General features: G+C 43.7%; 1 protein-coding gene across 7 annotated transcripts in view; it reads right to left on the reverse strand.

Annotated features, from left to right (window-relative positions):
- Nucleotides 1-208: 208 nt before the first annotated feature.
- Nucleotides 209-27,189, reverse strand: part of rerea (arginine-glutamic acid dipeptide (RE) repeats a) — a 126,218-nt gene continuing 99,237 nt past the window's right edge. For 4 of the 7 annotated variants that reach the window (XM_034589618.1, XM_034589617.1, XM_034589620.1 and 1 more), the window contains 13 exons: nucleotides 26,855-26,953; nucleotides 19,562-19,642; nucleotides 8,786-8,948; nucleotides 8,579-8,671; nucleotides 7,818-8,017; nucleotides 7,456-7,617; nucleotides 7,256-7,369; nucleotides 5,749-7,160; nucleotides 4,894-5,110; nucleotides 4,089-4,809; nucleotides 2,783-2,953; nucleotides 2,491-2,671; nucleotides 209-2,393 (listed from right to left, as the gene is read on the reverse strand). In XM_034589618.1, coding sequence (XP_034445509.1) covers nucleotides 2,360-2,393; nucleotides 2,491-2,671; nucleotides 2,783-2,953; nucleotides 4,089-4,809; nucleotides 4,894-5,110; nucleotides 5,749-7,160; nucleotides 7,256-7,369; nucleotides 7,456-7,617; nucleotides 7,818-8,017; nucleotides 8,579-8,671; nucleotides 8,786-8,948; nucleotides 19,562-19,642; nucleotides 26,855-26,953 — 3,648 coding nt within the window. In that variant the 3' untranslated portion in view covers nucleotides 209-2,359. Of the gene's footprint in view, nucleotides 2,394-2,490; nucleotides 2,672-2,782; nucleotides 2,954-4,088; nucleotides 4,810-4,893; nucleotides 5,111-5,748; nucleotides 7,161-7,255; nucleotides 7,370-7,455; nucleotides 7,618-7,817; nucleotides 8,018-8,578; nucleotides 8,672-8,785; nucleotides 8,949-19,561; nucleotides 19,643-20,302; nucleotides 21,032-26,854; nucleotides 26,954-27,189 lie in introns of those variants that run through there. The other 3 variants (XM_034589619.1, XM_034589624.1, XM_034589622.1) reach the window with 3 other exon arrangements.

Raw genomic sequence — 27,189 nt, forward strand, 5'->3', positions numbered from 1 at the left:
TGTAGAAACATTGTTTCTCCTTTCTCTGTCTTAGCCGCTCAGTCAATGAGCAGCGAGCGATCTTAAGGGTTTGCCCTCAAAACAGGATTATTGTCTCACGGCTGCTGGGATTCTGCTCCACCTCAACACACAAACATCTGTGTTTACAGAGAAATAAATGATTCACTCACGAATCAGACAGCACAGAAGAACAAGATGAAGGTGCAGGTTGTGGTGTAACTTAGTCGTTTATTTTAATTCCACAAATTTTTCAAAAAAATTACAAAATACTCAAATGGAGAGAACACAGGACTCACAATTTTTCTTATTATTTCTACTTTTTGTTTACATTGTGTCATCCCATGGCGACTACTCATATATACAATAAGCTTCAAGATACCAGTATATATATAAATCTTAGCAGTCAGAATTTACATTCTGCTATTGCCGCTTTGAAACAAGAAGCTAAACCATTGACAACACTTAACATCAAAGGTTTTGGAGACACAAAAGTGGGGAGTAAAAGGCGAGGGAATCATCAGGAAACGAGGCAAAGGATGATGATGGCGAAGATGATGATGAGGAGTACATCGTCAGAAGAGAGACAGGAGTCAGTGGGAGATGGCAAGACAGAGTGACAGGTTGTTGTCAGGGCTTTAAAGATGGTTTTTTTAATCTTTAAAAAGGGGGAATGAGTTTAATGATGTTTCAAACCGTTCAAATGTAAATCATAGTGCTTCGAGAGAAGATATGATCATTTTAAATGCACGTACAGTTTCTTCATTTGGTTAAAATAAACAATAAAAGCCACAGTTTTCTAAATGTCATGACAGTTTAAACAGTCTTAGTGCACAGAACAAATGCAGAAAATATGTCATGGATAAAAAAAATAGTAATGAAGTTGGGCTCATGTGCACTGATATGACGCGTCAACACTACTGGTAACAGTCAGTGGCACATAAACACACAGGAGACTGTGTGTATCCCTCAGGAACCAAGGCATATGAAAACATAGTGAGGACAACATACACACACACTCTCTCTCTCACACACACACACCCACACACTCGTCAACTGTCTACCTGCTGGTGGTCGCGTGTCAGCAGGACCCCTCTAGTGTCAGAGTGAACGTTATTACAGCCCATAGCGCTGGAGGACCACTTCCTCTGACATGAGCCCTGCAACAAACATGGACGACCGGACCAGGTGAAGCACCAAAACACAAACGAGCACCGACTCACAAACCATTCACACGTTTAAAAAACAATCCTAAAGTCCTGTTAGGCTCTGGTCATAGCGAACACCGTTAAAATTCAAGTCCCGTTCATTTAAAGGAAAATGTCTTAATTTCAGCCTAATGTTACTGATGTCCACATTATTAAAACCATTCTCTGTAAAAACAACAAAGTCATGGAAGCATCAATCCATGTTGTTGACTTAAATATTGATGTTTAAAGAAAAGGACTAAAACCAATTGAGTGGGGCTCAAGGAAACTCTTTCAGTGCAAGCTTTGTTTTTTTTCTTTTTAAACTCCGGCTCCGGCGTGCACTCCACAGAAGCCTCGGCGACGACCGCGTCACCTCTTCAAGTGTATCACATCATTTTTAACTCAACGAATTGAGTTTGCACATTCTGACAACCTGCGGCGTGTCAAAGGTGTGTGTGGTGCATGGGCGCGGTGGCTCTGATGGGTTTATGGTTTACACCGTGTGTGCGAATCTAAATCTAACACAGTGATGTCAGAGGAACGTCTCAACTGAACGGCAACTCTCTCAGAAACTGCTCATATAATGCCATTGTGCTCCCCTCTGAAACAAGGGATAATGCTTCAAAACAACTATATTGGAGGTTGAAACGACTTGGTTTGGAGTCCACACCTAGTAATAATAATAATTATAATAATAATTATATGTTTATATATACTATTTACAGACTCAAAAAACGCCATGCTGTAGCTTTTCTTAAAATTATGAAAAACCTCCAACAATGTATTAAAATAAATGTTGAATTTAAGATAGCACTTGTTATTTTTCAATAAACGGCCTGACCGGTGTTGTCTTTTTTTTTGTTGATAAGCACAGTGTCTTGTTCTAGCACCTACAAAAAACGTCAGGGAAGCTTGTCATGCAGGAGTCTTGAGGACGTTGTCACTACTGGCTATATACCAAAGAAAGTCAATGTCTTGAAAAATAATAATTAAAAAAAAGTCCTTGACAAGAACAAAAACCAAAATATCAGGGGAATTCTCAGACGATCCACTTGGCCTTTTTCTGTTCTTCCAAACTGAATGTGTCAAGAGGAGTCTGGAGAGACTCTGCAAGACCGCTCGGTAACAACTTCCTGTGTCCTGCACCTGTGTGTCGCCGCCTCCCTCGGCTGTTACAGCTGCTTGTCGCTCTCCTTTTTCAGCCGACTGAAACACAAACCATGTTGAATATTAATATTTGGAAAATCAAAGGTACAGCAACTCAGTTTATCTTAATGAGTCTAACTTCTGTTGCTCATCTGACCTGTAGTAGTCCTCCTGGCCAGGCAGTGGTCCTCCGTGCATGTGATGGTGTCCGTGGAGCCACTGCTGCTCCATGGCCAGCCTCTGGAGCTCCGCTGACTGTGCATGCATGGCCTGCAGCTGGTGGGCTGCGGACATTTGCGGCGGCAGACCTCCTTGTAGTTCCCGGGGGTATGGCGTACCTGGAGGAGGGGACAAACAAAAGATCTGATCAGGGAATGTAGCAGAGGTGAGACTGATCGATCAGATATCATATTCTTGTCAATAAGAGCTGATATTGGCCGAGAACCTACCGAAGACTGGGTGGCGCAGCATCTCGTGTTCGTGTGGCTGGCCGAGGAGAGCGTTGGGGATGGCGCCGGGCGGGTAAGGGAAGCGGGCCAGGTGGGGTCCGCCTCCCAGGGGGTCCACTCCCAGGGGGTGGCCCCCAGAACCTGACGGACAGACAAGACATTCACCCCCACCTTCGGGCCGTCAGGGTCGTAGGGTTCAAGGTGCACTCATTGACAATTCATGCAACAGACATTAGTGATACACAGCTTCATATTGTATTACTACTCTCAAGGTTGAGCAAAAGAGTGCAGGGACCACTGTACTTATATTTATCCACTGAGCAGCATCTGCTGCCTCTATCAGAAACCTTAGATATAACTTGATCTCATATGTCAGTGTGAGAAATTACTGCAGAGAATAAAATATGAGATGAGGTTTCACATCATATGGTAAAAACTACACAGAGTGGAGGTTGAGTTGATCTGCTTGACTTTCTTATTACAAATTTTTTACCTGCTCAACAATATTCAGCTGATTTCAACGTTTGCTTTACATTATCATCTTACAGTTTACTGTGCCCTATTTTTTATTTTCAAATAAAGTTCCTATAAACTAAATATTCATCAGCTCCTGTTCGCTGTCTTCTATACTATGTATACCTCTACTCACTCTGATTAAAAACATGTGACTGGCATTTGTTTTAGTTTTATCCAGAGTCTTCCATACTGAAATGTTTTAGTTAATAATGTTATAAGTTTAAATAAAAGAGGAACTTGTTTTCTTAAATGTGTGCATCATGCAGTATTTATCATAAATAAGTTACAATTGTTCAATTTAAAGTGAAATTAAATCAAGTGATTATATTAACAATTTACCAGCAGCTCATGTATAGCTTGTTTGCTTATCTTTGTTAACATCATCAACAACCTTTTCATATCAAAATCTATAAATACACAATATTTCACAATAACATGAATATCACAATAAAACATGAAGATAGTTAAGTTAAAGATTCATAGACTAATTCACATTTACAGAAATATTATCATGATGTAAAAAACATGAAAGTTCCAACACAGGGTGATAATGTCAGCAAAGGTGTAAAAAACATTGTAATACTGACTAGTTGAAGATCAGTCGTCATATTTATAAATGTATTAACAGGAACATCGGTGTTCAATATTATAAATGCATAAAACTACTTCTCAAATGATAAATAGGAGCATTTAGTTTCTCCAAATGGACACTATGTTTTTAATGTAACTACTCAAATGTGTTATAATGTTAACAGAGACATTCATTTAGCCAAGCAGGGCTTTCTTTTACCTTGGTGAAGAGGATCTTGCTGGTGGAGGTGTAGATGGGAGTGAATATGCGAGTGCTGGTGGTGGTGCGGCGTAACGTTGAACATCTGTAGACGGGCGATGGGGTCGTTGGCCACTGTGGCCATCCTCTCAGCATGGAGTCTCTCTGCAGCCAACCTCTCTGGGTAGCTCATTTCTGCCCGCAGTTGGGGCCCGGCAAGGGCTAACCGCTCACGCTCTAATGGGTTCAGGCCTGGATGGAAGGAGGCGAATGGGTGAGGGCCGGCCATGGGGGGCAACGTGATGGCCCCATGTCGGGCAAAGTGCTCCATGGGGTTTGTAGAAGGGTGGAGTGTGTCCATCTCTGGAGGCTTAACCTCGAAACCTGGCTTCATCCTTTCCCTCAGCTCCCTCTCGCGGATCTCCCTCTCACGCATCTCCCGCTCTCGAAGCTCGCGCTCCCGCATGCCTGGGTCAGCGTTGTACAAGCTGGGCATGTGATAGGCCAGCAGCTGGTCTGCCGGGTTGAGGGACACAAAGAAGGGGTGGTTTCGATTGGTGGGGGACATGACGTGGGGTCTGGCGTACTCGCTGAGGGTGCGCAAGGCCGGGGTATCAGGGCCGATGTATGGAGGCACAGCTGCAATTGTAGTGGGGGGGCCTTCGTAGTGTTGGCGCATGTGGACGGGGCCCATCATATGAGGTTCACACATCCTGACTTCATGAGAGGAACTTGAGGCTTTCTGTGATGAGACAAACAAATGTTTAGAGGCATAAAAACAATACAATCACTGCCAAATAAAAGTGAGACAAACCAAATCACCCACCGCAGCACGCTCCGCTTCCCTATCCCGTTCCCGCTCTCGTTCTCGCTCTTTTTCCCTCTCCCTCTCCTTCTCCTCCCTTGCTTTCTGTTCTACTTCCCTCTTGGCTTTCTCCAGAGCGTCCTCTCGTTTTTTGGCCAGTTTAGATGAAGCCAAGGGAGTGAAGTAGTAATCTGTCCTCGCACACGAGTTGTAACCTCGGTCCAGGTGCTTGTAGAACCTGTGGACACGACAGGGAAAAAATAAATATTAACACATTTACCATGAAAAACTGATGAGTCAGTACATAAATATTTCCTCCAAACAGACAAAACAGGCTGGAGCCATTATATTATTCTTAACCTCTGCATGATTCATGGCAGGATAATGTCCAATTAGATGAAAATAAATATATAATTGTATTCGCTCACATTGGTCCATTATTTAAAAGGAAAGAAACTCCCTTAGCTTCCACGTACAAAGTATATATTAAAATGCTCATTGATATTCATTGGCAGTCTCAGAACCACTTAAGCACAAGGCAACTACAGATACTCATATTCTGATGCCGCAGTTCACTGTAATTCATCTCCCTGCTCTCAATCCCTGATAATTCCTAGCCATCAGCCACTCAGAGCTCAAAGCTAATTGTGGCCTTGGATGCTGTTTTGCTAAGGACATTTGATTTGGTGCCTACATCAAAGCCTTAAAACCTGAAGGCAGAGGCGCTTTGTTGTTCCATGTGTCTGAGAGCTAATCAGCATCCCCAGACAAGACAGTAAGTAGCTCAACAGACAACTGATAAATAGCAGCTTGCGCAGGTGTATGTTTTTCTCTTTTAAGATGTGTTGGGGTCGAAATATCTGTTTGTAGACATACCGTGCTGACTGGCTGGCATGGCTGGGTATATTGACGACAGTAGGCTCTGGGGAGGGGCTTCTCTGTGGGGGTGGGGGGCTTTCGGGCTCTTCTGTCTCATCCAAAGGCTCCTCTTTGATGTGTACTGGTGGGAGTGCTGGGCCCGGGCCGGCACAAGTGACTGAGGCAGGCAGCGGCATGGAGATGGAGGAGGATGGAGCAGAGGAAGATGGAGGCTGTAGGCCAGGCATAGAGTTTGATGATGATGATGACGATGATGACGATGATGACGATGATGATGACGGAGGGCCGGTTGGAGGTAGAACTGTATTGAAAGGATGGGATGAGAATGGCGGCTGAGGCGGCCCGTTGGGGTGTGAGGCTGCTGCGGAGGGCGGCAGTGGAGGGGCTGGAGGAGGCTGGTGGCTGGCGGATGGTGGGAGGCTCTGGGACTGGGTGAGAACTGGAGGCTGGGCTGGGGGAGGCTGAAGCTGCTGCCCCTGAGGCATGAGCTGTAGTGGAGGTGGGTGTGCTGATGGAGGGTGGTGGGTGGATAAAGAGCTGAGTGGCTTGAGGGCAGGTGGTGGAGGCAGGTTTGAAGGCATCTGAGGAAATGGAGGCGCAGACACATGAGGTGGATGTTTGTGGGACTGTGGGTTGGGTACCTGAGGGATGGGTGTGGTTGGTGGGGGCTTGATATGAGGCATGGATAACGGGGCAGGGGGCAGGGGCTGCTCTCTGGGAGGCTGCCCTCCACTCTGAGCTGATGACTGCGACAGGGAAGGAGGGGTGTGCGACCTCTGCTGTGATTGGCCAGAGATTGGCAGGGGTGGGACCTGAGACTGACCTATAGGGAAGCCCTGAGGGGGCATGGAATGAGGGTGAGGCATGTGTGAGGGACCAGGCTGCAGTGGATGCGGCATGAGAGGCATAGGCCCATGGTGCGAGCTGGGTAATGACTGAGGCGGGACTTGGGGGCCAGGAGGAGGAGCCTGAGTCAGAGGTGAATGTGGAGAGGGAAGCCTTGGAGGATGAAGGGACGCTCCTGACTGGATAAGAGACATCGGGCTTGCCTGGGGCAGGATCTGGGGAGGTAGAGAGGTGGAGGCCGCTGTGGGGGAAACCTGTGGGGGCAATGAGGGGGCTGAGGTCGCAGGTGGAGGAGGTGCCGAGGAGGCTGCTGAGGTGCCTGGCTGACACAGGATGACTGGAGGGTGCTGGCTCTGCAGGAGCTGCTGCTGCTGGGCAGAGGAGTCCGAGTCGCTCTCATTATCGCGGGGGCTGGGGATGCTCGGGGAGGAGCTCCGGTTGTCCTGGTCAATGTCCTTAGGATCGCTACTAAGCTCCTCATTGATGCTGCGCCCATCAGAGCTCTCGCCCTCTCCCTCGCCTTCACCCTCGAACTCTGAGGGTGAGTCTGGTCGACTGAGCTCCTTAGGGACAGAAGAGAGACAAAGTTAAGCGTTAAGACTCAAGGTCTATGCAATCCATTTAAACACAAGAGGCAATACAAAGACCAAAGACTCACTTGTGTCTTGGACTTTTTGGCAATGGTTCTATCTGACTCCTCTGTGTCTGACGCTCCCTTCTCTCGCTGCCGTTTGGCACTTTTCATAGGTGAAGGAGGCTCCTCTTTAATCTTCTGTGGAGCATCAAAACCATTAGGCTACATTTCACAGAGATATGTGCATAAAAAACTAAGTTTCTGAGAGTCTAGGTTGTGTTTACCTTGCTTGGCTTCTTCATTAAGTCTGTCTTGCTGTCAGTGCTGTCGGTACTTGCCGCGCTGGGTGAGGTACGTCCGCTGGAGCGCAAATCCTCGTTAGTAGGGGAGGCTCGGCCATCGGGACTAGCTGTCTGCTTCTTACGACCACTACGTAGTGTTGACATCTATTGACAGCAAACACAGTCAACATAAATCATCACTTATATTAATCATTTTATAAATCTTAACAATGATTGTCAGTGCTGTCCCTGTACTCTAGAGACGGTGAGCTACTGCATTGTAGTCTGGCTCTGTTTTTCTCCAGGGACAACTCTGAGATTATGGTTTTTGAAGGTGAAAATAGAGATAGAGAGTGTGTGCGCACCGAGCCTCGGTTCCGTCGGGTCCTCATGCTATGCTTCCCGCTGAGTCCATCCTCTTCCTCTTTGACAGGTTTGAACATAAATGGTGGCGGGTCCACAGGCTTCTCGATGGGGGGCAGCTCACCGTACTTCTTGAAGTGAATACGGCAGTCTGTGCACAGCAAGATGTTCTCCCGGCCCCCGTGGTGCCAGTCCTTGGAGGCTGAGGAAAGCCATTTACAGTTGTGAAACAGAATCTCTCACAAGTGGTCATAAGAACAAACAACACAGAAATTATCTTGCAAGTACAGTAATATTACCAAATACTGATAATGTCCGAACTAACTTTGTAGTCTATGAATATAATAATAATAATCTAATAAAAGAAATAATTTTTCATGCAAGAGCTGAATCAAGGAGGATGTATATCTCAACTTCAGACTTTATTTACATTAATGTACTAATAAGGTCTGTATAGGTTAACTCTATAAAGCAGAAGTTGTTAGCCACCCCTGTTGTTACGGCAGTAACCTAAGTGTGATCAGATGGGAGCCTGGCACTGGGAGCCAGCTGTGTGGGAAGAGGGGAAGGATAATGATGTGGAGAGAGTGAACAAGCTTTGGGCTCATGTCTAATTTGATCAAATTAGTCCTGACATCCTCTCATGGCCATCTGTCATAGCACCGCATAGAGCAGGCTCACACTGGTCCCAATCAGGACAGGAATAACCAAGCAAGTCCGTATGACGAGTATGAGCGTCTGTGAAAGTAACGTAGTGTCTTACTGGTAGTGAAACAGTGGCGGCAGGCGTAGCCCTTCAGCTCCTGTTCGCTGTCTTCGCTGTCAAAGTCATCTTCACTGGCTGAGCTGAGGTCCACTGGAAGAGAGACAAAGAAGAACACTTACTACACATCGCTCTAACAGCAGAGGATATCAGGTATCGTCTCCCCCTCTCCCCTCAGCTGCCATTCAACGGGTCAAATGTACTTACAGAACTCGCTGGAGGGAGGACGTGAGGGAGTGTTGACAGGAGTTGAAGCAGTTCGTGTCTTGATGCGGCGAAAGACGGGCTGGCGGCGGTGTCTGCGGTGGGCTCGACAACTGGCTGCTTCTGGGGTCTTCTTCCAATAGTAGTAGAAGGTAATTAGCTCTCCCTGGAATGAAACAAGAAATAAATGTTGTTAAAATGGGAAAAATATATCACAAGAAAACAAACACACATATTTGTAATGAGGCAAAGGCATCAGGAGACGACATGTCCCCTTGGCATCCACAATGCCCATGAGAACAGTCATGCATCAAAATATTTCTCTCACGAAATCCAAAATATCAAAAGGCAACATTTCACTATACAGCTGACATACCGAAAATTCCGATCACGCTACCCCCCCTTGCAGTAAACTGTGTGCCGGAGGAATAAAAAGGTAACTGAATTAAAAGGCCATTAGGTCTATTCGTCAAAGTTGTTGAAAAATTGGAAAATTGTCACTATGAAATATTTGCGGTTAGGTTGAAGAAAATATGTGGAATATGCACATAAGCAGTCAGCATAGAATTTCATAGTGAAACGCCATGGAGCGGGTCAATCCACGCCAGGATTTGTAGCTGGCCGGGCATGTTTGTGCTGTGGCCCTGTCTGTCCCAGGATTAGGCGAGGAGGCTCGCTGAATGCAGGGATATTAGGATCAGTGCATTGGTGGCTGCCTGGGTGGCAGGAGCTTGAATGGGAACAAAAGAACATGTCAGGCAGAGCTTTGGCGCTACAAATAGGGAGTGAAATGGCTCCTCGCCCCTTCACTGGAAGAGTCAATTGAACTTTAATCAAACATTCGGAGGGGTGAGCTTGCCAGTGAGCGAGGCGGATAAATCCTGTGTACAAAAGGCTGCCAGGAAATCAATACCCAACTGAAACATTAACACATGCAATCATGGATCAGAAGGCACTTTGCTGAGGCAGCCTGTGCATGTTAACTGCTGCTTTCTGGCCTCACTCATAATACACAAGTCTTGAAATTTGGCGAAAGGAGTCAGTGACAATCATCCAGTTTTCTTTGGGGCTTTGCCCTTTTTCCCCCTCACCATGAACTCTCAGTTGTTAGTGGTCCTCACTGGCTCTATAACAAATTCATGAAGGTGCGGTGTGACTGCTGAAGGTGCGGGTGAGCAGTAAGTCACCTGTAATCTTTAAAGCCCAAAGGGCACCCATCCACGGTCTGAGGTCTGTATAACTGCTGTTCAACAAAGCTCCCAGGGTTTAATGGCTATTGATTGTTTTCCTACCGCGCTTCAGCAGTGAAACCTGACATAAATTAGTCAACGCATTGCTCTCTAAAACACATTAACAGCTTATCTGCAACAGCTTAAAATCCTCTATCAAAATGTACCAAAACAAACAATGGCAGGAAAAGGATTTGATGAAATGGTCGAACAGTTTTTAATGGTTATGAAAAGCTCCTGACTCAACATGGTCACAAACCCACCAATTTCAAAGTCTAATAGGCTGGTATTAATGCAAAGATAAAGGAAACAGCAGCTTTAATTTCAAATTTCTTATCTCATACAACACAAAACTACTTGAGGCTCGTAGGATTGCTGTTGTTTAACAGGTTGGGATTTATCCAAATTCGTTTCTTTATCGCCAAATTGTGTGAGTAACTGATGTTAAGGAACAAACTAGTCTTTCTCAATCGCTGCTTTGATTGGCAGAAAAAGCTTGACGCAGTCAGCTCAGACCACTTTAATAAGATCTGCCTTCATGTGGCTCTTAGGGGAAATTCATATCTACCAGTGGCTGTAGGACCACATCTTATCAAGAGAAGCAGTGCCGGAAAGATTTACTCAGGGTGACTGAGCTCAATGAAACCTTCTCAAATTTCAGGGTAAATTAATGTGCTGCACTGTGTTATGGCAAATCCGCCGCTCAGGTGTTAATCTGTCCCGAGCCCCACAGCTTGTGCTAGGTTTTTTTTTAGACCTCGAGACTTCTGTAGATTAGCCCATGTGAAGTGGTGCGAAGAATCCACATGCAGGAGCTCAGCGTGGACAAATTAGTAGGACTACAAGTAAAGAAGCATAATTTAAAAAACATGTTATGGTCAATGCTAGAACAGAGCAGGTAATGGTTATTATATCAGCTAAAAGCTCTATAATGTTGCCGTGTGTTTGTGCATCTATTTTAGGCGGTAACAGAACCTCTTAGTCATTTCCGAGCGTGCCTCCCTCTTCAGCCTGGCTGGCCAGTTGGGAAGGCAGGGGCGCAGGTGCTAACTGAGGGAAGGCAGGCATCCTGATGTGAAATCTAATTGAAATGTGCAGATCAAAAGTGTTGAGTGGTGCTGAGCGCTGGCTTTGCTCTGTGCTTAATGACTGTTCTCAGCAGTGCCTCTCTGCCTCCTCGCTGCAGGCTGACAAATACACGGCCTCAACAACAGCTTGGCAGACACAGGGAAAGGTCACCCTGCCTCTCCATCACTTTACACTGTGTCAAGCACCATTACAATGAAAACATTAACTTGGCTTTTGAATGGGAAATTAACAGGTGCAGTGATGAGCTGGTACAGCTCGAGGTAAATAGAAAGAGGAAAACAAAAGACGCAGCTCGAAAAAATGTAAGTAAATATGTTAAGTATGTTGAGCTGAAAAGGAAAACAAGGGTCCATTCATATATGAACACTGTAAAAATTGTTATGTTTGTTATACGATGATCAAGCATAATATTAAAACCTGCAGCCTAATATGTGTAGGTCCCCCCTCATCAGCATGTATCTGACAACCCACAGATGCTCAATAGGATTTTTGATATGAGGAATTTTAAGTCAACACCTTGAAACTATTGTCATGTTCCTTCTTCCCATCATGTATCCTGGTGTCATCTAATCCGTCCACATGATGTATAAAAACAACAACTATTCATCAAACCAGGCTACTTTTTTTCATTGGATGCTCATTGAAGAAACGTTCTGCAGTTGACAGATCAGCTCGACTAGTCTGCACCTAAGCAGCCCCCATACACAGTAAACTGCGATGCACCACGTGTTCTGACAGCTCTCTGTTATAACTGAATTTACTTTTTCAAAAAGTTGTGCTCCGCTACCTCTTCTGTGGGGTTGGACCACATGGGCCAGTCTTTGTTTCCCACACATGCATCAATGAGTGTTAGGCACCCATGACCAGGTTGTGAGCTCCAGCTGGTCCTTCCTTGTACCACTTTTGGTCGGTACTAACCACTGGACATTAGGAATACCCCACAAGACCTGCCATATTGGAGACGCTCTGACCGAGTCATTTAGCCATAACAATTTGGCTGTTGTCCAAGTCTCTCACATCATTACACACGTCCATTTTTCCAGTTTCCAACAAGAAGTGAACTATCACGCTGCCAGCCCTTATTCCACCTATTAATAGGTGCCATTGTAAAGAGATTATCATTGTCATTCACTTCACTGTCAGTGCATTTAATGTGGCTGAGCCGTGTGTATTTTGCTTTTAGAGTTCATGCGTGCAAATTTTCAATAGATTTGTGTAAACAAAGGAAAGGCCGATGTGACACATCACAGGCATGGACATAAAACGTGGAGAGGAGTTTGATATACTTGGTAGTAAAGTGCAGTTGTGGTAGAGAGAGGCTGTAAATTGGTGTCAAGGGGAGATTGACAGATTACCTCTGTGAGTCTGCCTGCATGTCAAATTTGGTTCCTCTGAAGCCACATGCTGCATGTCCATTCCCTCACATTGACTTTGTACTTTTATCTATCAAAGGCACCATTTGCCTGCAGCAACACCTCAACTTACATTACTTTCCATTTCTTCTCCCTGACTGTATGTTTAGTTTGTGAGTTTATGTGGACCTTTGGAGGATTACAAGTCAAGTTGCCATTTCTTCATAAAAAGAAGACGAAAAATCTGTATCTGAAAACAGTTAACCTGGATCCAGTGAAGGAAATACATGGAACTACTTGAAACGGAAATCTACATTGGCCCTGGCCTCCGTGCCATAATTTCCCCCCAGTCCACTAAATCACTGCAGAGCGGTACAGAGTGTGCTGCCGCTCTGCAGAACATGAGATAGTGACAACATAAGCTCAGTATTATAAGGCGTTTTAGACTGCTTCCATCTGCAGGAGCTTTCTGGTCGGTGGATTATCCGACAAGGAAAGGGCTTACCCTCCTCTCACGACACTCAGAGCTTCCATTTCAGTTACTACAACTTTAAGTGGTTGTCTACAAACAAGCATGTATGTGTGAAATGGATGGAGAATTCAAAATTACATATGGCAAAGCTTCCTTTGCAGTTTCATCTGTCATGAAGGAATTTTTTACTACTTTCTTGACTTAAATTCAGTGTATTAGATGAGACAGAGGGGTTGTAAGTATATTTAAGTATTTGTCCTTATTTGAGAGCAAGCAAACATAAGCCTTTAAATAGTGTATTAATAAAAATAAAAAAATATTTCGAAGCATATTTACATAAATTAATAACTCAGTGAGTGCCAGCACACTTAAAAACTAAAGTCAACAGGTGAAAAAGGAAACTGGATCCTCAGTCACTGGATACTATGATTATATTTTAAAATTATCTCTGAAAAGATCATATTTAGTTTTATATTCAGTCTCTGTGTTTTAAGCCATTTTATCTCCTTTCCTGAAGATTGAGACTTAATAAGGCAAACCATGAAACCCCTGTAGACTACAGTATTATTGCGGGTGGGAGTGCAGGATCCTCTGCTGGGCTCGGTGGTCCTGTGTGCGCGGGCAGGGCTGAAGGCGAGGACTAAACTCATGTATTTACGCCCTCATCCCCTCTCAGGCCCAGGCCTGAACAGATGGTTTCTGTTTTTCCTGGCAGATTTGTGACAGAGCCACAAAAGGCCCCTGCTTTGACATGAAGCCAAACGGTTAAGGCCGTTACTGGCAAGAGCAGGGGAGAGAGCAGGGGAGAGAGGAGAGAACAGGGGAGAGCAGAGGAGGGGGAGGGAGAGAGGGAGGGTTGAGTGTGGAGGACAGCCGAGAGGGAGAAATAAAGAGCTAGCAGAGGATAACAATGGACAATCAACCTCGAATCCGACCATGAACCTTCCCTAAAAAAATCTCTTGACAAATAAAAATTTCTGCTAAAAACATAAGGGCGGTTTAGTCACAGCCGGGGAGCAGAGAGCGGAGGAAGCATGTGATTTCTGGGCTCTGGTGGCTGATAGTGAGTTGTGTAAACATCCATTAGTGCAGCATGAACCTGTACTCCTCCTGCTTCTTCCACAGTCTGCAGCCGGAGGAGGGAGGATTGCTTCCTGACTCATTTCAGTGAGGTGAAGGGGGAATGTGTTTCACTGAGCTAAATCCAACTGGGGTTTAATTATGTATGTGCTCGACCCCTGGACTTGGTATTCTTCATTGCCCGTGACAGGTTGTATAGTGTATTGTTTCAGTGAGTGGTGCTTGACTTTTCTGTCTTTCTCATCCTGACTGTAACTGTAGGAGGGAACGTTGTAAATGTTTATGTGGTTACGCGGGTCAGAAGCATACTTGTAATGCCTTCAGAGCCATTTAACAAATTGTGGAGTGAAAAGGGTCACGTTTATTTACCTTAAATCCTGTAACAGTGCTCTTACTAAAGAATCTAAAATATCTAAAAGATACAAATGATGCTTTAACACATCATGTAAAATACACAGCAGGTTAGTTTGATGCAAGAAGCTAGTTTTGTATTTTATGAAGAAAATCCTAATTAACAAAAATATTGACTACACATTAATCAAGTGTCTAGTTAAATAGATAGATGAACTCCCCTGCAACCTGAGTTACCAGTAGAATACAAGGTGAAATAAAAAATATTTTTCAAAATTTGTATAAATACATTTAAAGCTAAATAAATGTGGTGCCATCTTTAATTCAGCTTCATGAAATATTTTCCCAATTTTTTCCCCTGAATTGTAGTTTCTAAATAAATCTGATGTAGCTTTTTAGATTGTGTTATTACTATTGCAGAAGCTGATTTGTCGAGGAGGGTTTGTGAAATTAAATCCAGAGGTTAAAAATTCAAGGAATCAGCCACATGCATGTAGTGGACTCAAAAATAGACCTGGCAACACAGTGACACCCTTAAGCCCAGCGGCAGATGATGGCAACTGAATAGTCAGAGTACCTTGGCTGGTGGGGCATGGTGAACGTGAAAGGCGGGTTAAATAGACAAGCCATTCCCTGCTGCGCGGAGCCTTTCTGCTGTAGAATGACTGAATAAGCTCTGCTTTCACAGGTCAGGGATGCACATCCTGAAGAATCAGCACTTATGTTTTACTGCTGTAAGCGCTTTCGTCAGTGAAAGCAGATTGGATGGCAACAGTGCCTCTTTGCTGGACGGTCGATCCAGCGCGTTCTGCTGATAAGCTAGTCCCCAAAAACCACAACAAGAAGCCTACCAAACAACTCAATTGATGGAGCTTGGGTTCTCTGGGCTTCATCTACTGAGCTTAGAAAAATATTTTTGGCCTACACTGGGGCCGTGCTAAATTGCCTGTGGTCTGCTAAAAGAACATCGATACGCGCTGGTTGGGTCGCCATCAGCCAACAGCGATTTTACTTCCAAAACACGTTATATCATTTACCACACACGGAAGCTGTTCTGTCACACCACTGACAGCTGTTGCCAACTGGACCAGGCCCCTGTAGCTGGTTTAATTAGTGTTTGAACCAAAGTATTTATAATTACACTCATCCCCAAGGTTCTGGCTGCTGAGCTCAGGACATGGCAATGAATTCAACTTGACGTTTGTACAGATTGTACTGGGGCAAACATCTGCTGTGAGGTTGTGTTGAGAACACTGTTCTCCTGTTGGCCATCCTGCAAATGACAGGGCCTGTGGGGGTGGGGGTGGTGGGGGGGGGGAGTGCTCTGTTTTCTCAGAGAAAAAAGTTGCTGATGGAAGGAACGTTCAGCACATCATCTTCTGGTTGATCTGAACGCCGACACAAACAAAGCGTCGTTTTAAATATCAGACATCTAGCTCAGGTCAATAAATGCTCTGAAAATTATAAAAAGCCTTGTACTGTCACCTAACACAGTTAAACCTTATAATAATAAAACAATACTACAATACAATGCATAAAAGGCTGCTAAATCAAGAAAAGTATTATTAAGAATCTATTTTTCAAATTGTTTTTGCTACTTGTGCTGTGGTTTGCTCTCTGAGGACACTTGTTTGACTTTTGCGATGTTGACACAAACTAAATAATGCATAAAAATGTCTCTATGCATCAATATAGTGTTTCATTCTAATCTCTTTTCATCTATGCAAGTTTACAAGTGCAAGCAGACTGGAATGCTAAAATATAAAGAACCTTGTGTCTTTTCATTTTTATGTCAAAATCTTTTCCAATCATTTAAGTCAATAATAAGTCAGCGGTAATTTTGTGCTATTATATGTGTGCTTTTACATTTAAAAGTGGAGAAAAGCCGATTGGTCATGAGAATAAAAAACAGGATGTAGAAATTGAGCCTCAAGGGAAGAGTGAACTTAAACATATTCTCTCTTAATATTTTGTTCTGTACTTGTTTAGTTTGACATTGCTACGTTCAGGTTATTAGATTACAGTTCCTCTGAGTTGTACTGTGAGGCATTTTCATGCAATTTATAATCTTCCTCATAGGACACAATGACACAAGCTGTGCTGAATACGATCTAGTGATACATTTTACTTTAAAGAGGAACTTTTTCCTCACTGAAAATAGCCTTGTCCCCCAAACAGTTAACTTTCAGTTTTGATAATATCTGCCTAATTGCACATTAACAACTTTTAATTCACAAGTTAACTGCTGTACCTCCCATAAATGAAATTGCCTGTGTTCTCTCCTGTGAGGAAATAAGCCCAAACTAAAGCATTCGAATTTGATCTAATTTTCAGCCGTCATTTTCCCTGTTGAGCTGTACAGCAAACAGAGCCGATACAAATCACCTCATCATATACTGTGTGCTGATATCCTGTAAAACCACATCTTTAAGAAAACCTCTCCAGAAAAAATATCAGGCGCTGAGTTATCTGTGATCTGCCATTTCAGCATATTTAGCTGTTAAAACACTGGGAGCAGTGAGCTTGTGTTCCATGACGTCCTCTCTGGAGTGGAGGAAATGGTGGCAGCAAAGCCAGTTGCAGACGGTCAGACGACACACCCACTTCCCCCTTCTGGGCCTTTATGTGACTTTATATAAAGCATTCCTGAGTGTTAGTCAGGCCTGGTGTGTTTACACAGCACTGGGTGCTTACCCTTGGCACTGGCTGTTCGAGCCTCGCTGGCGCTTCTGGGGCAGCGCAGCTAATGGAGGCTAGTGGGAGGAACAGAGATGGGCAGACACATTGTACTGGACTTCTGGATATCAGCCCAAAGGCTTTAAGCTCTGCACAATGGCCCAATAACAGTGGTCCGGCAAGGGACTCAGGGCAGGAACACCTGCATTTCCACAGCATGCTCCTTTTCCGATGGCCGGGCGGCGGAGCAACAGAAATATGCGTCTGTGACTGGGAATACTAGGAAAATCTCATTTCCCAAAACTAAAATATCTTGCGGTTTTGTTGTGCTCATATTTCAGAGACAGGATTTAAGAATGAGCAGGTAGAAAATAAATTGAGCTTTCTCTGGGTATTGACAAGCACTTGCACAAATAAGCCTTAAAGCAAAAAAAATTAAAAAAGAGAGTTCAATCATAAGCTGAGTTTTTTTTCCCCGTGTGACAAGCCAGGCTTTTCAGTTTCTATATTGAGCTAACGCCTCATCTTACCTCTTCTCCTACAGTCTCTTTTACCCTCCGCGTGCTCTTCATTTTCTCCTCTTTTCACGTGTTTAAAGGGCAGTTTATTTTCCATTTGCGGGGGGAAAATTAATCTTTCTCTACTCTGTGGTGGTAGCAGGCCGAGATCCTGGAGGAGGTCTATTACCTCTCCTGCCAAGTAGGCTCCCTCTTCAGGTTGAATTGCATTAATACCTGCTTTATAGCCAATCAACCGGACTAGTCATATATTTCAAAACCAGTAAAAATAATTGAAGAAACCTCTGTGAGGAAACTGTATTCACACACTTTAATCTCTTATTCAAGAGGCTGAGATTGGTTTAGAGGAATAAAAAATGTAGCACAAAGGAGGTGACACTGAAGAGCTCTGGAGTGAAAATATTGCATGATATGTTCGGGGTGTTTGAGAAACAGGGCTGACATATCCTCAGCTCACAGCAGACGAGGAAATGAAGCGGGTGAGAAGCATGACAAACACCTTTGATTTTCTTTTCATGTCTGTGTCGGCACACTTCCAGCAGGAGCAGCTTCACACAAACAGCCAGGTCGGCACTGCTTTACGAATAAAAATGCATATCTGATAATATTAACAAACAGCTAAGTCAAAGGTGTGGAGGACTTTAAAGCAACATGTACATGCACAGCATGTTCCCTATATGTCAATGGAAAAAATTCCTCTGAAGTGTCTATCCTGTGCAGAAATATGAGACTAAGATAGTAAAATACTGAATGTCAGCTTAAAGTAGAACAATGCAAAGTGTATGTGTTGGCTGTGATTTGCTTTACTACATTAAATTTAATAAGGTTAATCATTGTTCGGCCTGGATTTGACCCATTTGTACCATGAAACAGGTCACACAGTTGATGATTAACACGGTGACGCATGCGCACAATCACGCTCGCACACAGAGGAGGGAAACTGACAAGAGGAACATCCCTCAGTTCGTGTACATAAAATAACACAATTACAGGAGTTCCTCAAACCCTGACAAGATATTAAATCACTTTATCGGCCATAAATCAAAAGCTTTGTCGTGACTGACAAAGCTTAAACCGACAAAGAAAACAAGTATAATGCAGCAACAACAACCAGAAATACTAATTGTGTTTTTAATACTGTTACAGCCACAATAATCTGTGTTATAAATGTTAACAACAGAATTATTCTTCCAGCAAGATTCAAACTGCAAAACAAATCTGTATGTATTAATATTACGTTATTCATATTTTCTGAAGCTGTTAAAGGATGATCAGTGATGTTAGCAAACAATTCTGCATATTATTTACTTTGACTCAAACTATGTGAATTTATATGATCAAAAATTATCGACAGGTCCTTGTCTGAAATTATAAGTGCTGTGATTTCAGCACCTATCTCTTTGCTCCAACCTAAATTTGACACCATCAGATACTTATTATAATTTACTTTTCTGCGCCGGCCTCCATGTTTATTCTTAAACTGTAACCTGTTTTTTTTTTATTCTGAAAGAAGCAATTATGCTGCACTTCAGATTGAAAAGGTAAAAACAAAAAAAAATACTAAATCTCAAGTGCTACTATAACACTCGAGCATAAACAGGAGACAAAAACAGGCAGCTCTTCAGACTGGAGATGTGCTGTAAACACGGTGGCTCACATCACATCTGCACAACTTGTTTGCGAACAGAGGGTGCTAATTAATGTTCAGAGTGCCACTTGTTAAGTTTCAGTGGCTGCCTGTAAAGTGCATTTAGCCTTTTCTTTTTCCTCAGGTGTATTGTGTTTTATTTATTTTTTTCCAGGCAGCCAGAAGAGAGAGCTGATAATCCAGCAGCACAGTTGTTGGCAGGATGCACACACTTCTTATCAATAAGGCCTCTAGTTAAAACCCAGCTGTGCTCAAAATATCACACTATAACTGTCGGATCGTACAGTTATTTATCACTCTTTTTAATTTTTTTTTATATCTTTCAGCACTACGAAACAAATGACACACACACAATTCCTCTTACCGTTTCTTTGTTGGGCAGCAGCTCTTTCCGGATCCTGAAGAAGTTTTTGCCGAACTGTCTCAATCCTTTAATGAAGCGCTTCTGCAATTTTTCACAGAGGGAAGAGAGAGAGAGAAAAAAAAGACCTGTTAGTATCTGTGAAGTCAGCGAAACTGCTCCCCCTTGAAGTTACTGGATAACAACGCCACAAGAAAACATTGTTTTCTTTTCACTTGTCTGTGGTTGCAGAGGTTTTATGTGTATCTAGAAACCACTGTAGCTGTTTAAAGTCCGGAGCAGACATACTGCTATGTCAGAGCAAAAACCAGAGGAAATGACAAGTGAGGTGGGGAGAGAGGCTGAGATTACACTCGTCTTTTCATTTGGACACAAACAATAATAATACAGACGCATAAAATCTACTGTAAAAAAAGATAAACAGTAGAACATGAATCATCAAAGTTCAAACCTGAACCTGAGAGTGTAATAACAAGATAATTACTTATTGAGTGTGGTGGAAACTTTCCATAGCTGCTGCGTATTATGGACATTTTAAAAGCAAGGAAAACACGTCAAAATGGAAAACTGACAAATCTTTCCTGACCAGAGGAAAAAGTAAATGAACAGCACGATGAAAGAAATCGCAACTTCCTAACAGCGGATTAAATCTGACATGAAAACTGAATCGGAAAACACGCCACCTCACCTCGACAAGCACGAAAACAACACCAAAATGAAATTAATACCAAAAAGCTGTACCACCTAAATAGATTTCTTCTCCTTTAAGAGCCACAGGCTGCGAGCCATAAAAAAGCGGAGGCTGGAAACATTCATAACCAGCGAAGCAGACAACCAACAGATTTACTTTCTGGTTCCAGAGGCGAGCCCCGTCCCTCAGTGGTCTCAGCCGAGCGTTTCCACCAAGTAACTCCAGCGAAAAAGCAGGGAAAAGTCCTCGGGGAGCGCGGCGCGAACCTCTACCGCTGGGCGAAGGTAAAATTAGGGGCAAATCCACAATGTCTCCGACGGTACATTGCTTTTTCTTATCCGTATGTTTTTTACAAGCAAGAAATAGCTTGTCACTCTCTGCTCTTCCACTACAAAGGGGAAGGCTTTACATGTGATCTTTCTGCAAGAGAGCCTCTGGTTCTCGGCAGCCTGGAAAACCTGGAGTGGAGTCCTGAGCGCCATGTTGGTGTCGGGCACACGGTTCATTTCAGCCGGCCCTCGATCCCGTAGCACTGCACGAGCAGGCTTCATGTCTCTGTCCCCACACAGGGACAAACCTGAAGTCACTGCTTATTATTAACAGTACACCAAAGCCGTGTGCGTCTATTTCCCCCTACGAGGACATGACAGCGGTCCTTTAAATGCGTTCAGAGCTGGAGGTGAGCCTGCAGACAGAGGCACGGGGCTACTAGCTGCCCGCATGAGAGTGGAGGCAGCCCGATACAGTTTGTGTGGAATAGAGACAAGTGAGAAGGAAAACCAGATATGGAGCCTGCGTCTGCGTGTGTCGGGCTTTTATTTTCCATGCCGTTATGTACAGCACATTATGTAACCGCAGATTGTTTACATACCCAGCTTTGGTGGGGAACAAAGGCCAAATTTACAGAACTAACACAGCCAGCTGCAAAACACAAATCTTACTGGGGAGAAAAATTACAGGCAAGAGGGAAGAGGCCTATCCCAGCAACAGGAGTGGAAAGACTATATCTGTTTCTCAATTCATGCAAACAAACTCAATCGTCTCATGTTTGAGAGTTTTAGTGTTTGACTGAAAGGATCAAAGTATACAAGTCTAATTTAGACCAGGCTTGATGATCAAATATGGCAGGGCCAAGTCAAAAGCTGAATAAAAATACCTTTTTCTCTTTTAGTTGTTATGAGACAGCAGCTAATTTGCATTAATCAGACTGAAGGTATGGCGGTTGATTAGCCAGTAGATGGAGCCGTCTCCACCACAGGCGCTCCCACACATGCGACAGCCGCTCGTGGGGTTAAGAGCAGTTATCCATTACGACTGTCAGACTTCCACAAACAACAGGTGGAATGTCAGTGCAAAGATTCAGACCATCAACATCACAATGGTTGTTTGACAGGCCAGGACAAAACTAAGCAAACAGCAGAGTGAAATATTTGCTTTAAAAATGTTTGAGTGGAGGCACAAATATTTATCTGAGGTTGAGACCTGCTTTGACAACAATCAATTAGACCTGCCCGCGGAGCCTTGGTGTCATAATTATGTTACTAAACTACACTTTTTACTCCGTCAGTCAGTCCAGGTCCACAGAGGAGCTGTGTGCATGCTCCCCCTCTTCGCTCGCCCTCTCCTATCCCCCTCCTCCTCCTCCCCTCTGTTTTCTTTCTCTTGCTGGCTCCCTCCTCCCTTCTCTACATGTCGGCTCCAGTTTAAGGCTCCATTTCAGCTGCCTGGGCTCACTGCTCTCCAGCCCAGCTAATAAATCATCCGCCAATCTGCTCCCTGAATCGCTCTGCCCCTGCTCCAGCCCTCCGTTGCTAGGCAACTCAGCGACGGAGGAGGGGCCGAGAGAGCCAGAAGCTCTACCAAATGGCCATCCGCTGTGCAGAAACAACAGGCTCCTCTCTCAGAGTTGAGAGCTGGCGCTTTTCACCCTCCCTAAGTTTCCCCTCACTGCCGAACAGTGCACTATTGTGAGGCTGGAGTGGAGACATATAAAGGGAGGTGGAGAATGGGAAAAAAATGATTCAATAGACCTTTGTTGTGTGTGCGCACTTCCTGCTTGAGAGCCGATTGTTGGGAGTTGTAAAACTGGTTAAGATAATGCAGACATATGCACAAAGATGGTATCACGAGGACAAACAGAGCGCAGGCTCACGCATGGAACATAATTCTGCTAAATGTCAGTCCATGACAACACAGACACAAGACCGTCCAACAGCAAACAAAGCCGCTTTCACTCAATATGGAGTCGTTGTACTTGACTCGTTCTTAAAAGCTGACCTTTCCGAGTCGGCTGTGTATAAACCCAGAGGCCCGAGGACAACTGTTCAGATAGCCAAAACTAAAGGGAAAAAACACTGCTGTGTCTGTTATGAAATATCCGCTCGTGATAAGTTTGGCCACCGCACGCAGAAAGGAAATCACAACATGCTTAAAGAAAAGAGGGGGAGACAGATGCTAGACTTGCCACATCCTCTATGCACTGACATCATAGATGTAGCTCAATATTTATTTAGATATAAAAACATTATGCTGATTTTTAAGTAGAAAGATGTTCCTACATTTCAAACTCCTTTAAAATGTTTAAAAGTCAGAAAATATTTTCTGTGGTAATAACTACTTTAGTTTAGCAGACCAAAAGTAATTTGATATTTAACCAAATATAAACAGGAGGGTATTCTGACAACCTTTGGCAAAGCAAAGTCACATCATCTGCTTCCTTTGCTTTGTATGGACACAAAAGGTAACAGGAAATTCCAGCGCACGCCCATCCTGCCTGCTATTTAGTTACTACACAACCCTAAAAAGCTCTGCTTGCAAACTACCATTATGGTAATAAAATGCACTGTTGACACAGAAACTTCAGAGCAGCAAACAGAGCCCCCTCTGCAGACAACAACCTCTTCAATCAAGCATCTCATTAAACTTCTAAATAAATCGACAGCCAGCAGCAGAGGATGCGGGGCGACATGCTTCGTTTCATCTGCCTGTCGTGTTTTTGCTCGGGCAGTGTAGCTCGGGTTTGTAGGCTTGTGTTCTACCACTGGGGGGCCGCTGCACTCTCTCCTATACCCCATCGTCCTCCCTCCCCTCCCATCAAAGTGCTGTCGTCGGCTCGCTCCAGTCATCCATCAGCTGAAGACGCAGCCAGAGATAAGCCGTGGCACAGTGCAGCTGGCTGAGGAATAGACCTCCCGCTCCCCAGCAGTCATAGATCGGCCTCTCTGTCTCCGACATGGTGACACACAGCACGACTGCTGCTGCTGATTGTTTATATGGCACCTCCTGTTGGCCAATGCATTATTAGCAGCACTTATCTACAGTCAGGAATGACAGCAGCTTCGAGCAGAGACAATTTCATTATATCAAGTTTGCCAGTGCAAGAATTTTTTTAGGACCTTCACCGAGGCTAAAGGAAGAGCGAGTGCAAGAGAATCAATGTCAAGATGTCATTTGTGTCATTATGGAAAATACTAATATATGATGCATCTAAATAAAATTTGTTTCGATTAAAATCTAATTATTTTTGCATTCATAATAGAATATGATGAGATTTATAATGATAGCTGTATACATGATAGATTTCACAACTAAAACTGAAAGATAAATAACTGAGTAAACCTACTGTACTTACAGAACATTCAATTGCCTGTAGTTTTTGAAGCAGTCTTATAATCTGCTAAGAATTGATCATCATTCTTCTACTTCTACAGCGTCTGAGACACAATTTTATTTTATTATGTGAAGCACCTCCAAGCATTTCAATAAAAAACTTCCATTCTTGCTAAGAAAGCATCATCAAAGACCAGATATAGGATTAAGTCATCCAACCTGTTAATTTAGCAACAAGCTGTAACAGGATATATCTGAAGTTGTTCCCACTTTTGATAGCCTGTCAGCAAATTGTGGTTTCGTGCTTTGTAAGTTAAATTTTGCCTTCAAGACTATTTCAAAAAGGATGGGAGGAGAATTCAGTGCAGGCAGTAAGCATTGATTTGGCTTCGGATGAAACACCCACAAAGTGGTGTAGGGAGACAGCCTCTCTCAGTTAGGACTGCTCCCTGTCTGTTGATCTGAAATGGATTCAAACACCCATAATAACAGAACACATTTTCTCTTTTCTTGGCGTTTAAATCAAACACTTCTCAACCGTGACTACACAACAGCTACAAGAAGCTTCGGCTGCACTGAAAATGTTTCTGGTGAAGCATTTTTCTTTGGTGTAATCTACAGCCATCACCTCACTGATGAATGAAACTCTGAGTGGTGCTCAGATCAACGTGATGGATTTTCAATTTCTGAAAGTTGCACTAATGATCTCACAGTGAAACAATGTTAGGAGGTTGCCTGTCACAAATTGTTCTGCAGTGAAATAAATGTATGTCTCTCAGAGGAAAATAAAAATAAAACAACTGCTCTGCAACGCTGTAATGAAATGGCTCACAAATGATCATTGTGACCGTCTTATCTGTCTGTGTGTGTGTTTATGTGTGTCTGTTGGGGTGGAGAAGGGGGTGCAGGAGAAGTCAAAGGGGGTAGGGAGTGGTGACAAGTGACCCTGTAGACAGGCTGATTTCAGTGTCATGTCAGTGGCCCCCGCTGTCACTTTTATTCACATCTCTAAAAAGAAAGTAAGGGTGGGCTGGGAAAAAAAGAGCAGGCAGGAATAATGAAGCTAGTCCTGCAGGGCACGAGATGGAGAGGGAGAGGGAGGCCGAGTGAGGGGTGATAAATAAATGAAGAGCAGCAGGGCTGGTTTCTGTGAATGTGTCAAGGTTGGTTGCTACATTTACACCCATCCCTCAAGGCTGCACAACTGAAAAGGCACAAGCTGCGATCAAATCACTGGGAGCTGCGTCCTTTTCTGGCCAGAGACAAGATGCTGCAGACACTGTGGGGCAGGTGGAGCACAGACGGTCAACTGACTGCTTCCACTCATAGACACAAACACACAGCTGGCACAGAACATGTCAAACACCGTGTGCAGAAGTGCCTGACAGCTCCTGTGTGAATGAAGTCATCTTGATGCAGGCTACAAACTTAAAAAGGACAGAAGATACAGAGCTGCGCAAAAATTCCAATATTATTGTAAGTTGTCTTTTTGTTGCATTATTATAATATGATGATGTCATAGAAATTTGAGGCAAGCACATTTTTATTATGATGTAATATAACAGTAGAGCGTATGTTCAATTAAATTGATGATTTATGAATGCAATATATATATATGTAATTTTGCTAAACTGTGTTACAGAGCTAGACCGATAAATAAGCCATGCCAATATATCATCCAATATTAGCTTAACACAAATGTCTCAGTATTTATGTACATGCAAGACAAAAATGTCAAAGTAGGTTTTAAGGAAATTTGGAAACAGAGTTTGTGCAACAGAGATAAATGAGATATTGCTTTGACTATATTGTGGCATCATTAGCTGGTTTCAGTCATACTGTTTTTTCCCCCTAGCCTGCATAATTGACTTCAATTACAATTCAAGATCATATCAGGATCAGAACACTGTGGTGCAAATTGTTAATGTAAAAAAGGTGACCACTTTATTGTCTGAAACAAGTTATTTACAGATGCTACTGTCAAGCCCCTGCTTTGTTGCTTTGACACATGCTCTGTGGTAGACCTGCTGTGGTGGAGTGTGGAAATAAAGCTTCTCATCGACAAGCCTGTTCCTCCTGCTCTGATCGTCTCTCACAGCAGTTTAGCCTAGCGCCAGCAAGCGTGCATAAATAAAGGCAAACTCATAACTCGTCCACAAGAGGAAGGCCGACTTAATTTGTTGTGATTCGCTGTGGTGCTGCCGTGGGCTCTGGCTTTATTCAAATGTGCCCATCATGTTCAATTACAAGATAAATACACCCATTCACTTCCACTGGATCTGACCTGCTGGATTCGAAAAGCTTGAGAAAAGACCGCCGAGCCCCAGCATTACAAAACAATATCAAAGTGGAAAAAAGGATGATTCACCCGGGAGGAGGAAAAAACAACCAAAGCATTTTCAGCGGTGGGGCCTTGTGTTTTTCTTAGATCGACTGTCAGATCAGTCAGCGGTGTTATCTTTAAAGGGAGTGGGTATACAAATGTGTAGCGCAGTGTGTCATAAAGCATCAAGGCCAAAGCCGCAGCTCTCAGTGGTTTTGACACGGTTTTATCCACCACTTTCATTCCACTGCAACCCTCCCTGTTTGATCAGGCAGAGGGGCTGCCATTTTCTGATTCCAGCCCTTCAACAGCTGTGGTGAAATTCACATCTAAATTCAAATGGAGGCTAACATTACCAGCCCTCAATCTTTTCCCCTTTCCAGACTTCCACGCTAAAGATTTATTCTGTGGGTCGTAAACAGGATGCAGCTGCTCTTCAGCCTTGGAGGAGCTGGAAACTGACGAGTTTTCACTGACGTCTCATGTGGCTCAGCCAAGAGCTCTGTTTTAACTCTCTCTCAACAGCTCCCTCTAAAGACACAAACCCAGCACTGACAGACAGCAGGTATCAGTGCAAGAAAAACCAGGATACTACAGAACGAATTTACAGTATATCGTTTAAATTAATATCATTATTTAAGCACTATAATTCTGAATGGAACAGTTCTCTTACCACTTCATCATCAGACCAGCACTTCTCTATCAGTTTGGGTACTGGCTTCTTCACCAAGCGCTGGAGAGCCTTGCCTGCATCATAGCTGCTCTCATGAAGCTGTGGACAATCAAAGTAACATCAGCCCACCATTCCGATAATTAAAAATTATGGACATATCAAAACATCTTCACAGTCACGCTTGAGGGACATTTAGAGCCAGACTGACACACTTTATTTTTGCGCTGATGAGTAAAACAAGCTGATTTGACTTTTACAAGAAATATCAGCGAGTGTCCGAGCATCAGACGAAATGCTGTGCAAAGATGTTAAGAACCAGCATGGAAATAAAGAGC

Source organism: Hippoglossus hippoglossus, chromosome 7, assembly GCF_009819705.1.
Source record: "Hippoglossus hippoglossus isolate fHipHip1 chromosome 7, fHipHip1.pri, whole genome shotgun sequence".
In the NCBI taxonomy this organism is placed as follows: domain Eukaryota; kingdom Metazoa; phylum Chordata; class Actinopteri; order Pleuronectiformes; family Pleuronectidae; genus Hippoglossus; species Hippoglossus hippoglossus.